This window comes from Dendronephthya gigantea, unplaced genomic scaffold (genome assembly GCF_004324835.1).
Source record: "Dendronephthya gigantea isolate DGI-Jeju-01 unplaced genomic scaffold, DenGig_1.0 000036F, whole genome shotgun sequence".
Classification (NCBI taxonomy): domain Eukaryota; kingdom Metazoa; phylum Cnidaria; class Anthozoa; order Malacalcyonacea; family Nephtheidae; genus Dendronephthya; species Dendronephthya gigantea.
Window position 1 is genome coordinate 811,881 of NW_021163046.1, and position 19,124 is coordinate 831,004.

Sequence of the window (19,124 nt, forward strand, 5' to 3'; positions counted from 1 at the left end):
ATATTAGAAAATGCATACGTGAGTGTCAAAACTATAGCGACAAGCCTTTCCCATCAACTCCCCATAGTTACGTTATGCCGGTGCCGGTGGGATCTCATTCGGAAGGCCATGCAGTATAAACCTTTGGTGGGTCTAATTACTTTAGAGTTTAGACGCGGGTATAGCGATAACCTGACGCTGGTTCGTGGTGTAAAGCTAAAAAAAGTTACATGAAACGTATAAAAGTTACATATATCATTTTTTGTGTGTGCAGCCTGTTTATTACTTAAAAACGTGTGTTTTTACCGACGTAAATTGATTAAACAGATTGTATTGAAAAAAATCTCGTATAAACGAGACAAGAAAGACGGATTATCTAGCTTTCAAATGTATACAATTTCATGTCATAATGGCAAGGAATACCCACATAATCGTGTGTTTAAAATTGTCAGTATTATACAGTATGGAATATATAGGCCTAGTCCAAAGCTGAACTCAGACTGTCAACTCTAGAATCAATCAAATCAATTGCCATGTCTTCGTTCAATGTTACCACCATGAAAGGTGTAGGTCACTCTTCACGCATTATTGAAAGTTTAACTGGTTATAACAAACTGACTGAAAATGACTTATTTCATGCACGAGTGGAAACGTTTCAAAAACGACATATAACATACGTTATTCGTACAAATGTAATCACACGCAATTTTACACGCTTTTTTTAAAGTTCAACAGATTATATAAAAGTAAGTAAATTAAAACGTTATTTTATGCACAAGTAAAAAATATCTCTCAAAACCGGAAAATACGATACATTATTCTCCCTTGGCCTTGCCATTGTAGTATTGAAATTTTAGTATTGAAATAGAATGAGATATTTCGCCGCTCTAGAATTGCTGCATGTATTCTTGATGGCCCAGCACCGACTGATTATTCAAAAGTACAGTATTTAACAATTATATCATGAGCTCGAGTCGTATATATATATATATATGAGTTTAGAGTCAAGTATTTTAGCTTTTTTAATTTTTCATTTAAAAATCTTATTTAATCCATTCAATTTTTATACTTTAGCTTTTGTATGTAGGTTTAGACAGATTTTAACTTTACCAAACAAATATTGTAAAAAACGGGCATTGAAAATCAGTTTAGCGGTACAAAAATATAAATTAAGCCCCATGCATCGGCACCACTGAAACAAACAGAGAGAAGATTGTGTCACGGCCTATTTTTCAAAGGGCGAAGATTTACAATTATTTCAATGAAAACATTTTATCGAATTGCCTATAGTTGATTGTACAAATCTCCATGTCAAAACAAAAGGACAACGGTTGGGTCTTCACCCAACTAGGACCAAAATCACCTTTCGCTTTTAAATCAGTGACAATAACAAAATTTCCTAAGATACGGTCGCTTTTCTGCAATGCAGCGAGGCTGATCACCGTACTCATTGATACGACTAATTTCTTTCCCATATTGAAATTTCCCGTCCAGCAATTGAACGGTCGCTTCGAATAGTCCGCCCCCCGGGATGGTTCTCACCAGCAACTGATAATTACACTCGTAATTAGCCGGGTTCTTACCGAACCGGGGGATGCGGCCATGAATATCTTTCGATCCTATAAACCTCACCAACTTTGGATGGTTCAAGTTCTGATAAGCTGATCGAATCTCGCTAAGTTTCAAAGTGGAACACATGCTTGAAGCGAGCTCATCGCGTTTTAGAATCGCATTAATATGAGCCACCAATCCTTCAGCGGCTTTCTGAACATGAATATGCGCGGTAGGTACTTCCTGCAGTTGTGCGCATGGGCAGTAGTGTTCGGGAATTCCACAGGAAGTGCAACTTCTATCTTTGGGAATTTCCTGGAAAAGGCTGAGACCAACTTTCTCCGAGCGGTTCGTAGGCTTAGGGTAGCTCAAGATATGGTGTAGGGTCGCGTGTATGTCGAACGGAGAAAGCAATTTCTGTGTATTTTCTCTTAAGACTTTCTCCAACCGTGGAAATTCTTGGCGAATTCTTTTAGGAAGGGTAATGGAAAGAAATGGGAGTCTCTCTTCCAAACGACTCTGCATTGTAGCTCGAGCAGCTCCAAATCTCATACCATGGTCGCTAAAGGTTATGAGAATCGTGTCATTCAGGTAACCTTTCTCCTGAATAGATTTGAAAAAATTCAGCACAAATTCCTCAGCCATCCTGAGGGTGTTCATCTTGTTATGGGAGATCTCGGACAAGAACGCGAACCCCAATTTGGGGATATTTTCGTAGGCCTTCAGAAAGCTTTCGATGTAGTCGAGGTGGATCTGCGGTTGGGGTGTCGATTTGATGCAGTTCGACGCCGTTCGGGCGGCCTGCCAAAACGGGCGCGCGTAGTGGTCAGCGGGTGGTTCGCGAAATCCGAACAGACGAAAGTTGAAAGCGTTGTTAATTGGGTCGTCTTCGCTGTACAGCGTGGCGTAACCATGGTTACGAAAATCTTGGAAAATCCAAGGCCACGAATCGACCGTCGTTGAATTCGGAAACCCACGTCTGGCTTCGGGAAGCTCCGCTTCTGTTTGACCTGCGCGAGAGTTATTATAGTGTCTGTTATCATGGACGAAAATGAAGCCTGTATTTTGAAACAACAAAGTTTTACCCTCACATCTTAATATGAATTTTGGGGACTTTTTAAAAACTTTTTAATGGCTCAAATATTTAATTAGTAATAACTAATAAGAAACAAACAGTCATTGTTTGAACAAAATAAAATACCACCGAATGTATTCAATTGAAATTCTTTGAAGAGGTAAAATTACACCTTTGTTGTACAAACCTGTCAACATTGCCGTCAACTGTGGAGTTGTACCATCTCCGACAATCGAGTACCCACTAAACATGAACGAGTGTAAGTCATCTTTGAGAAATTTATACACGTTAGGCAAAGCTCTCTGCATTTGTGCTGAAGATGTCGAGTCAAACCCAAGCAACAAAACGTTCACATTCAAGCCTTTTCCATTCCCCTTTCGTTTTAAAACTTCTGTTTTAGGTACGGCTTGTGCATGATATTCGATAACCTTTCTACCAGATTTGCTTGTGGTCTCAATCTGGAGAAATTCTTTGTTGATTTTGGTTAAATTTTCCTGCAATATATTGAGGTGTAATGGTGCGAAGTCGACACCCCAGTCCTTGTGAGGTATTCTTTTAATCTCTTTGACACGCATGGTTTTAAAATCTGGAAGTAAAAAAGGAATCGTAGCTATTGAGCTTAGTCAAACGAACTTTCGTCTTCAAAAAAACTTTTAAACACACGAATTGTATATTACAGATAGATATTTTTTTGAATAGGATTATCACACCTGTTCGCAGGAGAGACAACACGCCATCACGGTAAGTAGTATAATGTACTCCCTGGCAAACAATCACAGTCTTGTTTTTATCAAAAAACTTCATGATATTCGCATGAAATGGATCGAGAACGGGTAAATTGCAATTGAACTGAGACGAATCTTTGTAACCATCGACAGGAATGGCACACTGCTTTTCCTCAAATAGGTCGACGTTTCCGCGAAACTCCGCTCTGACGTAGAATTCGAAGGATGGTTTGTGGACTGCTTTGGCGTTCACGCTCGTTTTAAGAAAGAGACGGCCGGTTTTGGGTAAGAAAACGAACCCTTTGCATAACTCCGCTCCGTAGAAATTACACAATGTCATCGCCTGTTGCGGACTTCGTACGCGGAATTCGGCACATTTGACGTCCTTGTCACAAGCGACGTCATTGCCTTTCACATCAAAATAACCAACCTGAAAAATTAAACTGTTTTCAAACAACAAAAGTTGACACATTTTGAACAGCTTTTCATAATTTTAGCCGATGAAAACAATCATAATTATTCAAGACACTTTTCTAATCCGAGTTGTACATGCAAGTGAAAGCATTTTTTTAGCATGTCTTAACGTAGGGATTAGGTAGCGCGTTTAATATGATAATTTAAAATGTTTGCTGTGTCCAATATGATAATTTAATCAGTATATGTTTCCTATTTAACAATGTATTTCATTACATAAAAATATCAGGCGACTGAAACAGGCTTATCTAAGCCTATAAGTCTACTTCACATGTGAAAAATGCTGTTTGCTGAGATTTAAAAAACTATTTGTTTATATAATATTTATACAATCCGTTTCCAAGGACAGATCACGACTATGCCGTAGAGATTTTTCGTAACATATTATATAAATGCTGTTATGCTGTCTAAAGAACAATCTTTACAAAAGACGCACCTTCAGGTACTGGACGACGGACTTTCTCGTTGTTGCCAATGTGGTTCTCAAAGACGATGTAGGAAGGGTACTCTTGTAGGTCACGGCGTGTGTTGTGGGCAGGATTCTAACGTAGTGTTCAAAGTGAGGTGGGGTAACATTTTTATTTTCCTATATGCGTAAAGAAGGAATTGACAGATATTCGAAGTCTAACAGTCGCCTATATATGCAAAATGAAGACTTAAACTAGTCCCATAACCTGGGAGATGAAATACGTTTTGCTAGAACTTTGCCTATATTAGATGCACTGTCAATTTCAGAGAGTTAAATTAGCACCAAGAATATAGTTGAATCAGCAACACCTAATGGTGGTGTTAAATGAAAAGTGTCATTTTAACACCAAATTTGGAGCTGATTAAGCGCTAACATTTTGTAAAAAAGTTAATTCAACCCTCTATATATCCTGTTTAGCATTTGAAATAAACGACAAAATTTGTGATTGCAAACATGTTTCCGACTTAACTATAAGCCATCTTCAGTGCAAATGAATTTGTTATTTTCATTATGGTAAAAGTAGAAATATGATACAGGTGAAGTGATATACTGATACTCCATGAATAACATAATTATTTACAACAATGATTAGCAACATAATAGGATACAAGATATGCAAATTAAAATAAGTAGAGTAAGACGACAGACAAAAATTATAACTGAAAAATAGTATTACAATGTGAAACCTGTTTGTTAAGGTCTGCTTTGTGTTTGCGTATGCACAGAGCCTCCTTGAGTTTGAGAGAGGAGGAGGTGTTAGTAGTGTCTAGGATGGCGAAGCAAGAGCAGGTGTATCTAGATTTGCAGTTAGGGTTTTGTAAGTGTTTGTAGACGTGTGAGTTTTTGTCAGTAGAGGTGTGATCTTTGATCTCTGTGGCGAGACGACGGGTGGTTTCACCAATCAATACTATTTTTAATAAAAAAAAAAACGCTCGGAACTGACATTTCGATGACATGTTGCCATCATCAGGACAACTGATGGAAATTTACATTAAGTTTCACGAAATGCTGTTAATTAAAAAACATAAGCCTGCACTTAGCGTTCAATCAGATTCGATACGTGCTGAAGTAAAGTGCTATATCAGACTCGATAAGTGCTAAATAATTATGTTAATCATGGAGTATCAGTATATCACTTCACCTGTAATCATATTTCTACTTTATATATTTCACAATGTAAATAACAAATTCATTCGCACTGAAGATGGCTTATAGCTAAGTCGAGACATGTTTGCAATTTGTCGTTTATTTTAAATGCTTAATTACTCTTGTGCTATTCAAATCATATGTTCATATATCCTGTTAATAATTGGAGCATAAAGTGTACCGGGCTCCGAGACCCCACGCGCTCCGTATACTCCGAAAGCTCTAAATATGGTATAGGATACCATATTTGAAATAACATTTGGAATAACATTAACGTCGAGGTTTATGGCGATATCCAAGCATTTTAAAAATAAGCGAAGATCCATATCGAACTTCGAAATTTCAAATCGAACTTTGCGGGCAGTTTGACTAAATCGCTATAAAATGGCCACTATAAAATACCTGGGCAAAGCAATTTCAATAATATTTCTTTCCTGCATTGAAATTGCTTTGAAATTCCGAAGTTCGATTTGAACTTCGAAACTTTGTTGCGAATTACATAACGGAAGTGTCAGCATCCCCGCCCACTTCACTTGACAGCCTCCGAACATAGTCAATTAGTCATACTTCACAACTGACGCGATCAAAGCCGTTTTATGAAATCAACTGTAATGCTGTGATAGTGTTAAATTAACTCCCAGAAATTGCTCAAATTGATTGCTACATAGGTGCTGTTTTAGCATCATATTCGGTGTTAAATTTACTCTAAAACTAGTGCTAATTTAGTGCTAATTTAGTGCTGTTTCAGTACCAAACTACCAGTGCCAATCAGCTTCCAAAATATGATGCTATGCACCGTTTGAGCTAAACGGGCTTGATACAACCGGCCCCTGTACAAAGATACTGTTTACAACTACATATTCAGTGCATAATTATAGTCAAGTCGACTCATTCAAGAGAGTTGTAAGAGTGTTATTTAATTTTGACTTATCCACCGTTTGAGCGGCTTGATACAACCGACCCCAGCCAAGTTATATTGTAGCGATCAAAAGGCAATACATTACAAACAGAGGATCGTCATACGTACGTCTATAGTTGGACTGTTCCAGCGAAAATAAAGCAACAAAAATATGATCCACAGAATGAGACCTTTAAAAATTTTCTTTCGAAATCTAAACATGGTCGTCTGGTATAAAATCACCTGCCTTTACTCTTTAAAACACTCTAAAAACAAAACACGGAAAATTTACAAAATGTAACACGAGTAACTGCTGCATAGATAAATACAATGTCTTTCTCGGAGTTCTGTTTGAAAGAAATATTTACCTTTAGGCACCAACAAATATGCCTAACTATTGTAATTCCCCGCTCGACGTGGCACATTCACACATTTAAAAAAACTAATGCTCCCGCCCTCCTAGACCAAATAAACGGCAGCCATGAGAAAAAATGCAAGTAATTTAACATTCAACTACATATATTTAGTATTAGCATAAAATACCTGTGATTTGCCTTGGTAATCAAGGAGAATTCTTATACAAAGTGTGACAAAGGAATTAAACTGCGTTCCTGCTGATCAAGGAGAGAGTTCAGTGTACGTCAATAAATGGCAACATTAAGGTAAGACATATAAAATCCAGCTCAAAGTCGAATAGAAATACTCAATGAGTTTGAGTGAACTTTTGAAAACAGGCATTTCTCTAAACGCCGATGAAACTTTAATATTGATTGACTAAATTATTGTATTAACTAGCCTGCGTGCAGTCTCATTTTTTGTATAGGATGAGACTGCATGCATGCAGGCTATGTATTATCTTAAACTTATTGTATTATTAATTGTATTCACGTTGCAAAGTAAATTAACTGCATCGTAAATAAAGCCCCTACAGTTGCAGCCAATTCGATAAAAAATTGCATTGCAAGTTGCATGCATGGAAAGTTGAATCGGCTTCTATTTTTTGCAATGCTGCGAAGCAAAATGCATCATTTTAGTCTAACACCCCCAACTGCAACTTGCCTCGTAATAGTTAAATATTGACCAATCAAACCAAGGAGCAGCGTGGCAGCGTCTTCAAACAACTTAGCATCAAATGTGGTATAACAACTGCCTAAAATAGACAAAACACTTCTCGACGTTTCCACCTGAGGGCCTTCGTCACGAGAGTTAGCATGAACTCATACTAACTCTCCTGACGTGGTCCTAAGGTCGAAACGTCGAGAAGTGTTTTGTCTATTTAGGCAGTTGTTATACCACATTTGATGCTAAGTTATTAACCAATCACTTCACATATTGCCTGCGACCAGGATGAATCCCTTGCCATCGTAGTATTGAAGTAGAATGAGATATTTCGCTTTTAGAATTGCTGTATAGTTGGTGGCACAGCACCGAATGATTATTCAAAAGTGGGATATTCAGTTAACAATTATATCATGAGCTTGAGTCGTATATATAGAGAATAATACTTGGATGCGCAGTGTTATGATCGCTTTTCAAAATGGCGGATTCGTCAATAAAACACTGCATATTATACAATAAATATGAGTTCATAGCCTAGTATTTTAGTTTTTTTAAATCTTTTCTTTAAAAATGTTATTTAATCCATTCAATTTCTACTCTAGCTTTTGTATGTAGGTTTAGAGAGATTAACTTCACAAAACAAATATTGTTAGAAACGGCCAAACGGGCATTGAAAATCAGTTTAGCGGAACAAAAATATAAATTAGGCCCCATCGGCACCACTGTACCAGAGAAAGAGAAGAGTATATCACTGCCTATTTTTCAACGGGCGAAGATTTACAATTATTTCAATGAAAACATTTTATCGAATTGCCTATAGTTGATTGTACAAATCTCCTTGTCAAAACAAAGACAACGGTTGGGTCTTCACCCAACTAGGACCAAAATCACCTTTCGCATTTAAATCAGTGACAATAACAAAATTTCCTAAGATACGGTCGCTTTTCTGCAATGCAGCGAGGCTGATCACCGTACTTATTGATACGACTAATTTCTTTCCCATATTGAAATTTCCCGTCCAGCAATTGAACGGTCGCTTCAAATAGTCCGCCCCCCGGGACGGTTCTCACCAGCAACTGATAATTACACTCGTAATCACCCGTGTCGTTGCGGAACCGGGGGATGCGGCCATGGATATCTTTCGATCCTATAAACCTCACCAACTTTGGATGGTTCAAGTTCTGATAAGCTGATCGAATCTCGCTAAGTTTCAAAGTAGAACACATCCTTGAAGCGAGCTTATCGCGTTTTAGGATCGCATTGATATGAGCCACCAATCCTTCAGCGGCTTTCTGAACATGAACATGCGCTGTAGGTACCTTTTGCAGTTGTACGCATGGACAGTAGTGTTCGGGAATTCCACAGGAAGTGCAACTCCTATCTTTGGGAATTTCCTGGAAAAGGCTCAGACCAACTTTCTCCGAGCGGTTCGTAGGTTTAGGGTAACTCAAGATATGGTGTAGAGTCGCGTGTATGTCGAACGGAGAAAGTAATTTCTGTGTATTTTCTCTTAAAACTTCCTCCAACCGTGGAAATTCTTGGCGGATTCTTTTAGGAAGGGTAATGGAAAGAAATGGGAGTCTCTCTTCCAAACGACTCTGCATTGTAGCTCGAGCATCTCCAAATCTCATACCATGGTCGCTAAAGGTTATGAGAATCGTGTCATTCAGGTAACCTTTCTCCTTAATAGATTTGAAAAAATTCAGCACAAATTCCTCAGCTGGCCTAAGGGTGTTCATGTTGCTATGAGAGATCTGGGCCAAGAACGCGAGCCCGAATTTCGGGATATTTTCGTAGGCTTTCAGAAAGCTTTCGATGTAGTCGAGGTGGATTTGCGGTTGGGGTGTCGATTCGATGCAGTAGCCCGCGGTTCGGGCGGCCTGCCAAAACGGGCGCGTGTAGTGGTCAGCGGGTGGTTCGCGAAATCCGTACAGACGATAGTTGAAAGCGTTGAAAATCGGGTCGTCTTCGCTGTACAGCGTGGCGTAACCATGGTTACGAAAATCTCGGAAAATCCAAGGCCACGAATCGACCGTCGTTGAATTCGGAAACCCACGTCTGGCTTCGGGAAGCTCCGCTTCTGTTTGACCTGCGCGAGAAAGAATTATCATGGTGGGACTGAGAAGAGTAAATTTTTGGACGAAAATGATGCCTAAATTTTGAAACAACATAGGTTTACTTTTCATTCTTACCCTGAATTTTGAGGACTTTTGAAAAACTTTTAATGGCTCAAATATAATATTGGAAATAAGAAACAGACCGTCATTGTTTAAACAAAATGAAATACCACGAAATGTATTCCAGTCAAATTCTTTTAAGAAGTAAAACTACAACAAGTAAACTTGTTGTACAAACCTGTCAACATTGCTGTCAACTGTGGAGTTGTACCATCTCCAACAATCGAGTACCCACGAAACATGAACGAGTTTAAGTCATCTTTGAGAAATTTATACACGTTAGGCAAAGCTCTCTGCATTTGTGCTGAAGATGTCGAATCAAACCCAAGCAACAAAACGTTCGCATTCAAGCCTTTTCCTTTCCTCTTTCGTTTCAAAACTTCTGCTTTGGGTACGGCTTGTGCATGATATTCGATGACCTTTTTACCAGATTCGCCCGTGGTCTCAATCTGGAGAAATTCTTTGTTGATTTTGGTTAAATTTTCTTGCAATGTATTGAAGTGTAATGGTGTGAAGTCGAAATCCCAGTCGCTGTGAGGTCTTCTTTTAATCGCTTTAACACGCATGGTTTTAAAATCTGGAAGCAAAAAAAAGGAATCGTTTTTTATACAAGAAAGCTTTTCAAAAGAGCTTCCGTTTTCCAAAAGAGCTTTTAACAAACGAGTCGTATATATTACAGATAGATATGTTTGTTGAATATAAGATTATCACACCTGTTCGCAGGAGAGACAACACGCCATCACGGTAAGTAGTATAATGCTCTCCCTGGCAGACAATCACGGTCTTGTCCTTATCAATAAACTTCATGATATTCGCATGAAATGGATCGAGAACAGGTAAACTGCAATTAAATGGATACGAATCTTTGTAACCATCGACAGGAATAGCACACTGCTTTTCCTTGAGTAGGTCGATGTTTCCGCGAAAGTCCTCTCTGACGTAAAATTCCCAGAACGGTTCGTGGACTGGTTCGGCGCTCACGCTCGTTTTAAGAAAGAGACGGCCGGTGTTGGGCGAGAAAACGAACCCTTTGCATAATTCCGCACCGTAGGAATTACACAACGTCATGGCTTGTTGCGGATTTCGTACGCGGAATTCGGCACATTTGCCGTCCTTGTCACAAGCGAGGTCATTGCCTTTCACATCAAAATAACCAACCTGAAAAATTAAAGGAATTATTGGCATACCAATAAAGAATTTATTGCTTCCTGCACTTGAGACTTTATAATAAAGTATATTAAATACTTTAGTTTGACGCGCAGGTAATTTCCCTGGAATTCTGATGACATATAGGTAACGTGTGGGAAAGCGGAGATGAGGGTCAGTATAGATAAAGAGCAGAATGTGCTGCCAATTCATTCTGCTCCTCGCTTCGACAAGGTCATTACAGATCAAATTTGAATTTTTTGACACCTCTTTGAACAGGTAACTATCTCTATATTTATTCTTATTAGAAATAATTTAGAATGTCTTTTGGCTTTCCCAATATTTTAATTTTGGGTCATTCTTTTGTCCGTCGCTTACGGGATGATTTAAAGGCTAATTTCGATTCCCGTGCATCCCAAAATTTCCATATTCCCGAATCGGGTTATGTCACTATGCTGGGTACAGGTGGCCGGACAGTTGAAAAAGTTATTCAATTCGATCTTTCTTCTGTCCGATCTGCCAAACCTGACATTATAATTCTCGAGTTGGGCACAAATGATCTAACTACACATGCCCCTGAGGTAGTAGGATCGAGGCTTGAAGAGCTCGCTCGCCAACTTCGCGACGAATTTCACGTTCGCGTCATTGGGGTGTGCCAGGTGATTGACCGCAACATCGCCAAAACGCGGGAATCTGATAGTGTTTTTAACACCAAGGCCGCTCTTTTGCGCCAGTATTTGTCCGTGGTTCTTGCAGAGGAGCAGGGTATTTTTCTATGGGAACATCGGGAATTTTTCAATCCCGCCCGTGTTCTGTTATCCACGGACGGCGTTCATTGTAACACACAAGGGCAATATTGTTTGTATAGGAGCTATCGCGGGGCTATTTTGAAAGCTCTGGCACTGTTGTAGTTCATTTATCGTGTATATATTATGCATATATTATATTATATATGTGTGTATATGTTTTTCTGTATATCTCTTACTACGCATACTCCGCATTTTTATTTGTCGTTTATCATACGTTTGATTTACTCAATATGGGCTAGAGCAACATGACTGTTTACAGATGCCCACGTTGAGATTTCAACATTGGGTTTTTTGCTGCGCAGGACGAGTTCATGATTTTACTTGTTATATATGCGTTGTGTGGTTTGTGATGTTTGTCGTGCTGATGTAGTTTTATGCATATATCGCTCGTTCGTTCTGTGTAGGAAAAAATGCATGTCTTAGTGGGTAGGGCGTTTTACGTTTCCGGATGCCCACAGTTGAAGTCAATATATTGTGGGATGGTGCGGCATGTTGTTTTCAGATTGCCCGATAATTTTCAGTATTTGCAGCATCACGGGATAATCAAATGCGGCTACCCTCGTTGTATGCCATGATTATTCCGCTGCCTTTTCCATTCTTCCTGTCTTTTTTAATATTTTTCAATTGTATTGTGCGTGGCGTGTCTCTGGTATATAGTATTTTACGTATCACCACAGACATTCGTTTCGCTCTTGCTCTGCTCTTTGTTTATTCCTTAGTTCTTGCTATACGGAATTATGCCTGCTACCACTACCAGAGCGAGTAAACGAGTGAAAAGGCGAACGCAACCAACCCGACCCGGCCGTCCGCGACGATCGTCCCGCTCCGGTCCACTCACGGCTCCCAGTACATCGGTGAATACCTTGCCGCAGCCATTGTCCGCGCCAACTACTGCACCAACAACAGACAACACCTCTGCGGGGTCTACCAACCATTTTACCCTCTCAGAAGCTACTCTTGCCCGAATAATTTCGGAAACAACGCAGGCGGTCATGGCCAACCTCCAGTCACACACCATCCCATCTACACCGCCCGAGTTCTCGACGGAGACGCGTGAATTGCCAGTGGTTGCTTCGGGTGTGTTGGGTACGGCAGACGCCACGATGCAGGGGCCGGTGGCGTCTGCTTTACTCAATATATCAGGTGAGCCTAACTTAGTGCCGGTATCGCGGTCCCCAACGCCAAGCTCCAAATTTAATTCCATCAGTTTGCCTATCGGAGCAAACGTTAGTGCCAAATTGAAGTCGAAAATTTGGGCCAATGAATTTTTAGATTTCAGCCTATTGCTTGGTTCTGGGGCTTGTGATACTCGTTATCAGCTGTCGGTGGGGCCTCAAGAAGGCTCCAATGTTCCGCTTTTATCTTTGGAACCAACACACAAAGTGAAGTCCATCCCTAATATCGAGGCATGGACTTCAGCGTTTCAAATTTTTGTCGGGGTGTACACAACTAAATTCCCCATGGAGGCCCCCGCTTTGATGAAATACGGCGAAGTTGTTCGCGATTTGGCTGCTCGCGGGGGTGACTGGCGTTTTTACGACGCTCAATTTCGTCTTTTGCGTCAAACTAACCCAGCCGATGCACCGTGGAGCGACACTCACTGGGAACTGTGGATAAGGGCGCAAAATTTCAATCATTCACGCTTCACTAAAACCCAGCTACCTACGCGTAATCATGGGTCTAATTCGCCAGCGTCAGTTCCTGCCCTATTTGTTCCCAGGGGATTTTGTCGCAAGTTCCATCGGGGCGGCGATTGTCCGGGCTGTAATTTTAAACATCAATGCTTTAAATGTGGTGTAGTCCACTCCGCACTCCGATGTAATTTTCGTCCCTCACGCTCAAATTCGCAGTCAACCCCTGCAGCATCCAAGTCCCGTCCTGCCAACACCAGTACAAATTAATAAACTCTCCCCTCTACTATGTGGATATGATGTGCGATTGACATCTATGTTATATAATGGTTTTCAATTTGGTTTTCCCCTTCATTTTGAAGGCATTCGTATATCGTTTTTTGCAACAAATCTTGTTTCGGCCCTGCAGAACCCGGAAATCGTTAGTGCTAAACTTTCGAAAGAATTAGCGGCGAATCGCATTGCTGGGCCCTTTGACAATCCCCCTTTTCCCAATTTTCGAGTCTCTCCGCTAGGCGTTGTTCCTAAGAAAACTCCAGGGGAGTACCGTTTGATTCACCATTTGTCATTTCCGAACGGTGCTTCTGTTAACGATGGGATTGCTCCCGAGCATACCTCTGTGAACTATGCTCGTGTCGATGATGCAGTTTCTATGATCAAGCAGCTTGGGCGCGGTTGTTTTCTTGCGAAGACAGATATCAAAAGCGCATTTCGTATTATTCCCATACGCCCTGCCGATTACGATCTCTTGGGTATTTTTTGGCAAGGCAAATATTATTATGATCGAGTTATGCCTATGGGGTGTGCGTCGTCATGTCGCACTTTCGAGATGTTTAGCACTGCTATCGAATGGGTTGCTAAGACACACTTGTCAATCGCGCATCTAATCCACATTCTCGATGATTATCTAATGGCCGCACCTACTTATCACCAATGTCGCATTGACCTTGTTCGCTTTTTGTCTCTCTGTGAACACGTAGGCGTGCCAATCGCTCCAGAAAAAACAATCGGCCCACACAACGTTCTTTCCTTTGCCGGCATTGAATTAGATACTTTGTGCATGGAAGCCCGCTTACCTTTGGATAAAACTGACAAATGCAAGCAGTTGATATCGGCTTTTCTTTGTCGCAAAAAGGTCACATTACGCGAGATACAATCTTTAACCGGTTTACTCAATTTTGCTTGTTCAGTCGTTGTCCCTGGGAGGGCCTTTCTCCGACGTCTTATTGATTTAACTAAGGGCGTACGGTGTGCTCATCATTTCATTCGCCTAACTAAATCGGTAAAGGCTGATCTCGAAATTTGGCAGTCGTTTTTAGCCAATTTTAATGGCCGATCGTTTTTTCTCAATGACATGTGGCATGACTCTGCTAGCCTTAACCTGTACACTGATTCTGCGGCTAGCTTCGGCTATGGCGCGCTTTTTGGTTTTGAGTGGTGTTACGGTGCCTGGCCCGACAATTGGAAAACTTTTAACATAACCATTTTGGAATTCTACCCAATCGTATTAAGCGTTCTTCTGTGGGGAGACCAGATGCGTAACCAGCGTATAACTTTTTTCACCGATAATGCGGCATTGGTTGATATTATAAATAAGGCTACTTCTCGTGATGTGACTGTTATGGTGTTTGTTCGACGCCTGGTGCTGGCTTGTTTGCAATTTAATATTCTCTTTCGCGCTCGCCATGTAGCGGGGGTTACAAATGTTTTGGCTGACTCCTTATCTCGCTTGCAGGTTTCGAAGTTCAAACGGCTAGCTCCGGTGGGCGTTCGGCCAACACCGACAGTCATACCGCCTCACCTTCTCCCACACAATTGGCCGCTATTACCTCGCGGTTAATTCAATCTAGTTTGCAGCCTTCGTCAATCCCTACCTATCGCAGGGCATGGAAACTCTACAATCAGTTTTCTTCTGCAGTTTTTCAATCTGCTTCAGTCAAACTGCCCATATCGCCTTCAGACTTGGGTTTATTTATCGCATTCATGTTTCAGCGCAATTATGCAGCCTCGACCGCGAATACATATGTTTCTGCATTAGGTTATTGTCACCGTTTAACGGGCGTGCATGACCCTACAAAGGTATTTTGGGTTCTCGAAATGTTGAAAGGATATGGTAAGCTTGGCTCCGGTGTTGATGCACGCCTTCCAATCACTATTTCTATCCTCCGCACAATTTTACAACAGACTTCTCTCGTTGCATCTAGTGAATATCGCGCACTTTTATTTAGGGCAATGTGTACGACAGCCTTTTTTGCCTTTTTGCGGGTTGGTGAAATAACGACTTGCCCACGGTCTCCCGGCGTGCTTCAATTATCTCAAGTGGTTCAGCTTGTTGATAATTTGGGCAATATTTCCGGTTTGAAAATCAATTTTGCGAACTTTAAACATTCCTACAATCAACCTCGTGTTTCTCTTACACTTCACCGCCGTTCCGATATTTGCCCTGTGCAGACATTACTCGACTATTTTGCGCGTCGCGGTTTATCCGATGGCCCACTTTTTCGCACTCTCGATGGGCGCGCAGTAACACGCAAACTATTTACTGAGCATTTGGCTTTGATTTTTCGTGCATGTGGTCTTGACCCTACTAAGTATAAGGGGCACAGTTTTCGAATTGGTGCAGCTACTTTCGCTGCGGAATGCGGTTTTTCTGACGCTCAAATCAGAGTAATGGGTAGGTGGAAATCCGACGCATTCCGCAAGTACATTCGTAGTCCAAACTTATCTTCGCGACCTATTTCGCATCATATGTCGACATGAGTAATTTATTGCCGTGCCTGGCGGGGGTTGACCTTGGCTGCACACCTCTTAGTTCGTACTTATTTCGTTATATCCCATATTCGTTGCAACTACGATAACTACGATGAGACTCATTGGTAATCGGGCGCAATGCTGATACAGGGGTAAAGCTAGCGCTCCTCTACCTCATATCACTATTTTCATATTGGCGACTCAGGTTGCAGATACTCGGCCGGTCAATGCAGGGGCACGACTGGTTGGAGATCTGTACCTTTTCCTTGCTGCGATTCTTATATGTGGGTTTCTTATATGCATGTTTTATATTTATTTGTTTTGCTGATTTTACAAGTCTGTCTGTGGATACCTTGTCATGACGGGGTGGGGTTTGTCTCCTTTACCCAAGGAGCCTTGTGGCGTTTAAATTAGCCCCACCTTTTCTGTGCAAATTGTTTAGTAATTGAATTTATTGTTTGTTGATTAATAATTAATTTGTTGTTAAGTAAAAATTAATAAATCGGCATGTGCGTTAGACAATTACGCACATTGCCAAAATTATTCCAACTCTGTGTCTGAGTTGTTTTTGTACGAGATCTAGAACACAGAAAACAGAGCTCGTCATGACAAGGTATCTTTTAGATATGAAGGGAAGCGATAAAGGAATTATTGGCATACCAATAAAGAATTTATTGCTTCCTGCACTTGAGACTTTATAATAAAGTATATTAAATACTTTAGTTTGACGCGCAGGTAATTTCCCTGGAATTCTGATGACATATAGGTAACGTGTGGGAAAGCGGAGATGAGGGTCAGTATAGATAAAGAGCAGAATGTGCTGCCAATTCATTCTGCTCCTCGCTTCGACAAGGTCATTACAGATCAAATTTGAACCCGCCCTCCTCCCCGTTTTCTCACGCGAGCTTAATGTAAAGGTATATTAGTATATTCGGTAGGGCGTTTAAATTAGCCCCACCTTTTCTGTGCAAATTGTTTAGTAATTGAATTTATTGTTTGTTGATTAATAATTAATTTGTTGTTAAGTAAAAATTAATAAATCGGCATGTGCGTTAGACAATTACGCACATTGCCAAAATTATTCCAACTCTGTGTCTGAGTTGTTTTTGTACGAGATCTAGAACACAGAAAACAGAGCTCGTCATGACAAGGTATCTTTTAGATATGAAGGGAAGCGATAAAGCGTTTTTAAACAACAAGTTGACGCATTTTCAGCAGTTTTTCAAAATTTTAACTGATGAAAACAATCATAATTATTACTCAAGACACTTTTCTGAACCGAGTTGCACAAATGGAAGTTTTTCTTTAACATGTATTCATGTAGGGATTATGTCGAGTGTGTAATATGATAATTTAATGTTTGCTGAGTTTATTGACTTTATTGTGATAATTTAATCAGGTTTGCTATTCAATAATGTATATCATTACATAAAAGTCAGGCGTTTGAAACAGGGTTAAGTCTATCTATGATAAGCCTATAGTTCACATGGAAAATGTGGTTTACTGAGATTTACTTCGTTTGATAGATGTGATTGAGCGGAAAAGTTATAGATGTTCAAATGGGGCCACTTATACACAGAGTACTTGTTTTTATCCGTTTCTTTATGTCGGTCAAAAGAAGAGAATCAATGAATAATATTAAAAATCGCTACAAAAATTGCAAGTGTGAAGAATGCAATCTTTAAAAACTATATTATTTATTATATTTAAACAACTCTAGCGACTTCTCTTGTACAAGAACGCACCTTCAGGTATTGGACGACCGGCTTCCTCGTTGCCAAAGTGGTTGTCAAAGACGATGTGGGAAGGGTACTCTTGTAGGTCACGGCGTGTGTTGTGGGCAGGATTTCCACGTCGTGTTCAAAGTGAGGTGGGGTAACATTTCTATTTTCCTAAACGCATAAGAAGGAATTGACAGATATTCGAAGTATAACAGTCGCTTGAATACAAAGTGAAAACTTAAACTAGTCCCTTGACCCGGGAAGTGAAATACTATCTCGTTACATGCTAGAACTGCGTCTACATTAGATGCTTTAACAGGAAAATAAGTTATATTGTAGCGATTGAACGGCAATACATTGTATTGAAAACAGGGGCTGAGGGGCCGGTTGTATCCAGCCCGTTTAGCTTAAACGGTGGTTAAGTTCAAAATCGAAAGCAAGTCTATCGTTTTATTCAAGAAGCAAACTAACTGTTTACAACTACATATTCAGTGCATAATATTCAAGTTGACTCATTCAAGAGAGATGTAAGAGTGTTATTTAATTTTGACTTATCCACCGTTTAAGCTAAACGGGCTTGATACAACCGGCCTCAGGAAATGGTGATATTCACAATACAATACGTACCTCTACAGCTGGACTCTTCCAGCGAAAATAAAGCAAGGCAAATACGATCCACAAAATAAAAAAGTTAAAAATTTTCTTTCGAAATCTAAACATTGGTCGTCGGGAATAAAATCGCCTGCCTTTACTCTTTAAAACACTCTAAAAACAAAATCCAAAAAAATTTACAAAATAACAGGTATATAACTGCTGCATAGCCATACATAAATACAATGTCAATTTCAGAGTTCTGTTTACCTTTAGGCAAAACGGTATAGCTTTGTTCACATTTGTTATTATATAGCTATTGTGTATGAGCTATTCTGCAATCTCATTGGTCGACAAACCCGCCGTATATCACCTTACAAAGTAGTAGCTAAAACAAAATGGCCGACCATTTTGCTCAGAAGCGATGAAGATATTAAAACACTATTTGAAAGCCTAGTTCCAGCGATTCAAAACCAATAAAACTTATGAAATATAATTATGAAAATAAAAATTATGAAAAAGCAGCGACACGCGACACGTGTTTCGTTCAAAGTTTATTCCTCCATGGCAACGCTTGACAAGTTACAATGCCAATGGCAACCATATATGCAAGAATTTTAATAATACAGAACTGGAGAAACACAATTCAAAGTGACACACGTTTAATTTGTGATATTTGAACGCTCCAAATATCGGGCAAGTTTAATATCCACGAATACAAGCGAGAGTGGAGTTTTCACGGCGGATCTAAAGCCATGAATGTAGTTAGCTAATAGCTACTAAGGCTGAGGTTTAAAAATTGAACTGACAAACGAGATGTGTCCGTTCCTTCTCGTTCATTTGTATTTTACATAAGCCTGTTTTTTATTTAAGAGAAATATCGCTAAGAAATCGCTATGATTTCTAAGTCGAGTCAAAAACT

General features: G+C 40.0%; 3 protein-coding genes across 5 annotated transcripts; 1 reads left to right on the forward strand and 2 right to left on the reverse strand.

Annotated features, from left to right (window-relative positions):
* Positions 1-1,115: 1,115 nt before the first annotated feature.
* Positions 1,116-7,190, reverse strand: LOC114525957. Of its 2 annotated transcripts, XM_028547419.1 has the most exons (6): positions 6,686-7,190; positions 6,447-6,583; positions 4,241-4,390; positions 3,316-3,760; positions 2,793-3,191; positions 1,116-2,540 (listed from the first exon to the last, which is right to left on the reverse strand). In XM_028547419.1, exons 2-6 carry the CDS (start codon positions 6,537-6,539, stop codon positions 1,357-1,359), a joined length of 2,271 nt encoding a protein of 756 aa, XP_028403220.1. In that variant the 5' UTR covers positions 6,540-6,583; positions 6,686-7,190; the 3' UTR covers positions 1,116-1,356. The 2 variants fall into 2 exon arrangements, with proteins under 2 accessions (XP_028403220.1, XP_028403219.1); XM_028547418.1 differs by having other exon boundaries at positions 6,447-7,190.
* Positions 7,191-7,957: 767 nt separating this feature from the next.
* On the reverse strand, positions 7,958-18,565 carry LOC114525964. Its single transcript, XM_028547430.1, has 6 exons — positions 18,473-18,565; positions 18,239-18,376; positions 17,636-17,782; positions 10,267-10,711; positions 9,732-10,130; positions 7,958-9,465 (listed from the first exon to the last, which is right to left on the reverse strand). The coding sequence occupies exons 2-6, from the start codon at positions 18,329-18,331 to the stop codon at positions 8,282-8,284; spliced, it is 2,268 nt and encodes a 755-aa protein (XP_028403231.1). The 5' UTR covers positions 18,332-18,376; positions 18,473-18,565; the 3' UTR covers positions 7,958-8,281.
* LOC114525965 lies at positions 10,754-16,188 on the forward strand. Of its 2 annotated transcripts, XM_028547432.1 has the most exons (3): positions 10,754-10,978; positions 12,228-12,651; positions 14,875-16,188. In XM_028547432.1, the coding sequence occupies exons 2-3, from the start codon at positions 12,246-12,248 to the stop codon at positions 15,897-15,899; spliced, it is 1,431 nt and encodes a 476-aa protein (XP_028403233.1). In that variant the 5' UTR covers positions 10,754-10,978; positions 12,228-12,245; the 3' UTR covers positions 15,900-16,188. The 2 variants fall into 2 exon arrangements, with proteins under 2 accessions (XP_028403233.1, XP_028403232.1); XM_028547431.1 differs by having other exon boundaries at positions 12,228-16,188.
* Positions 18,566-19,124: the final 559 nt, after the last annotated feature.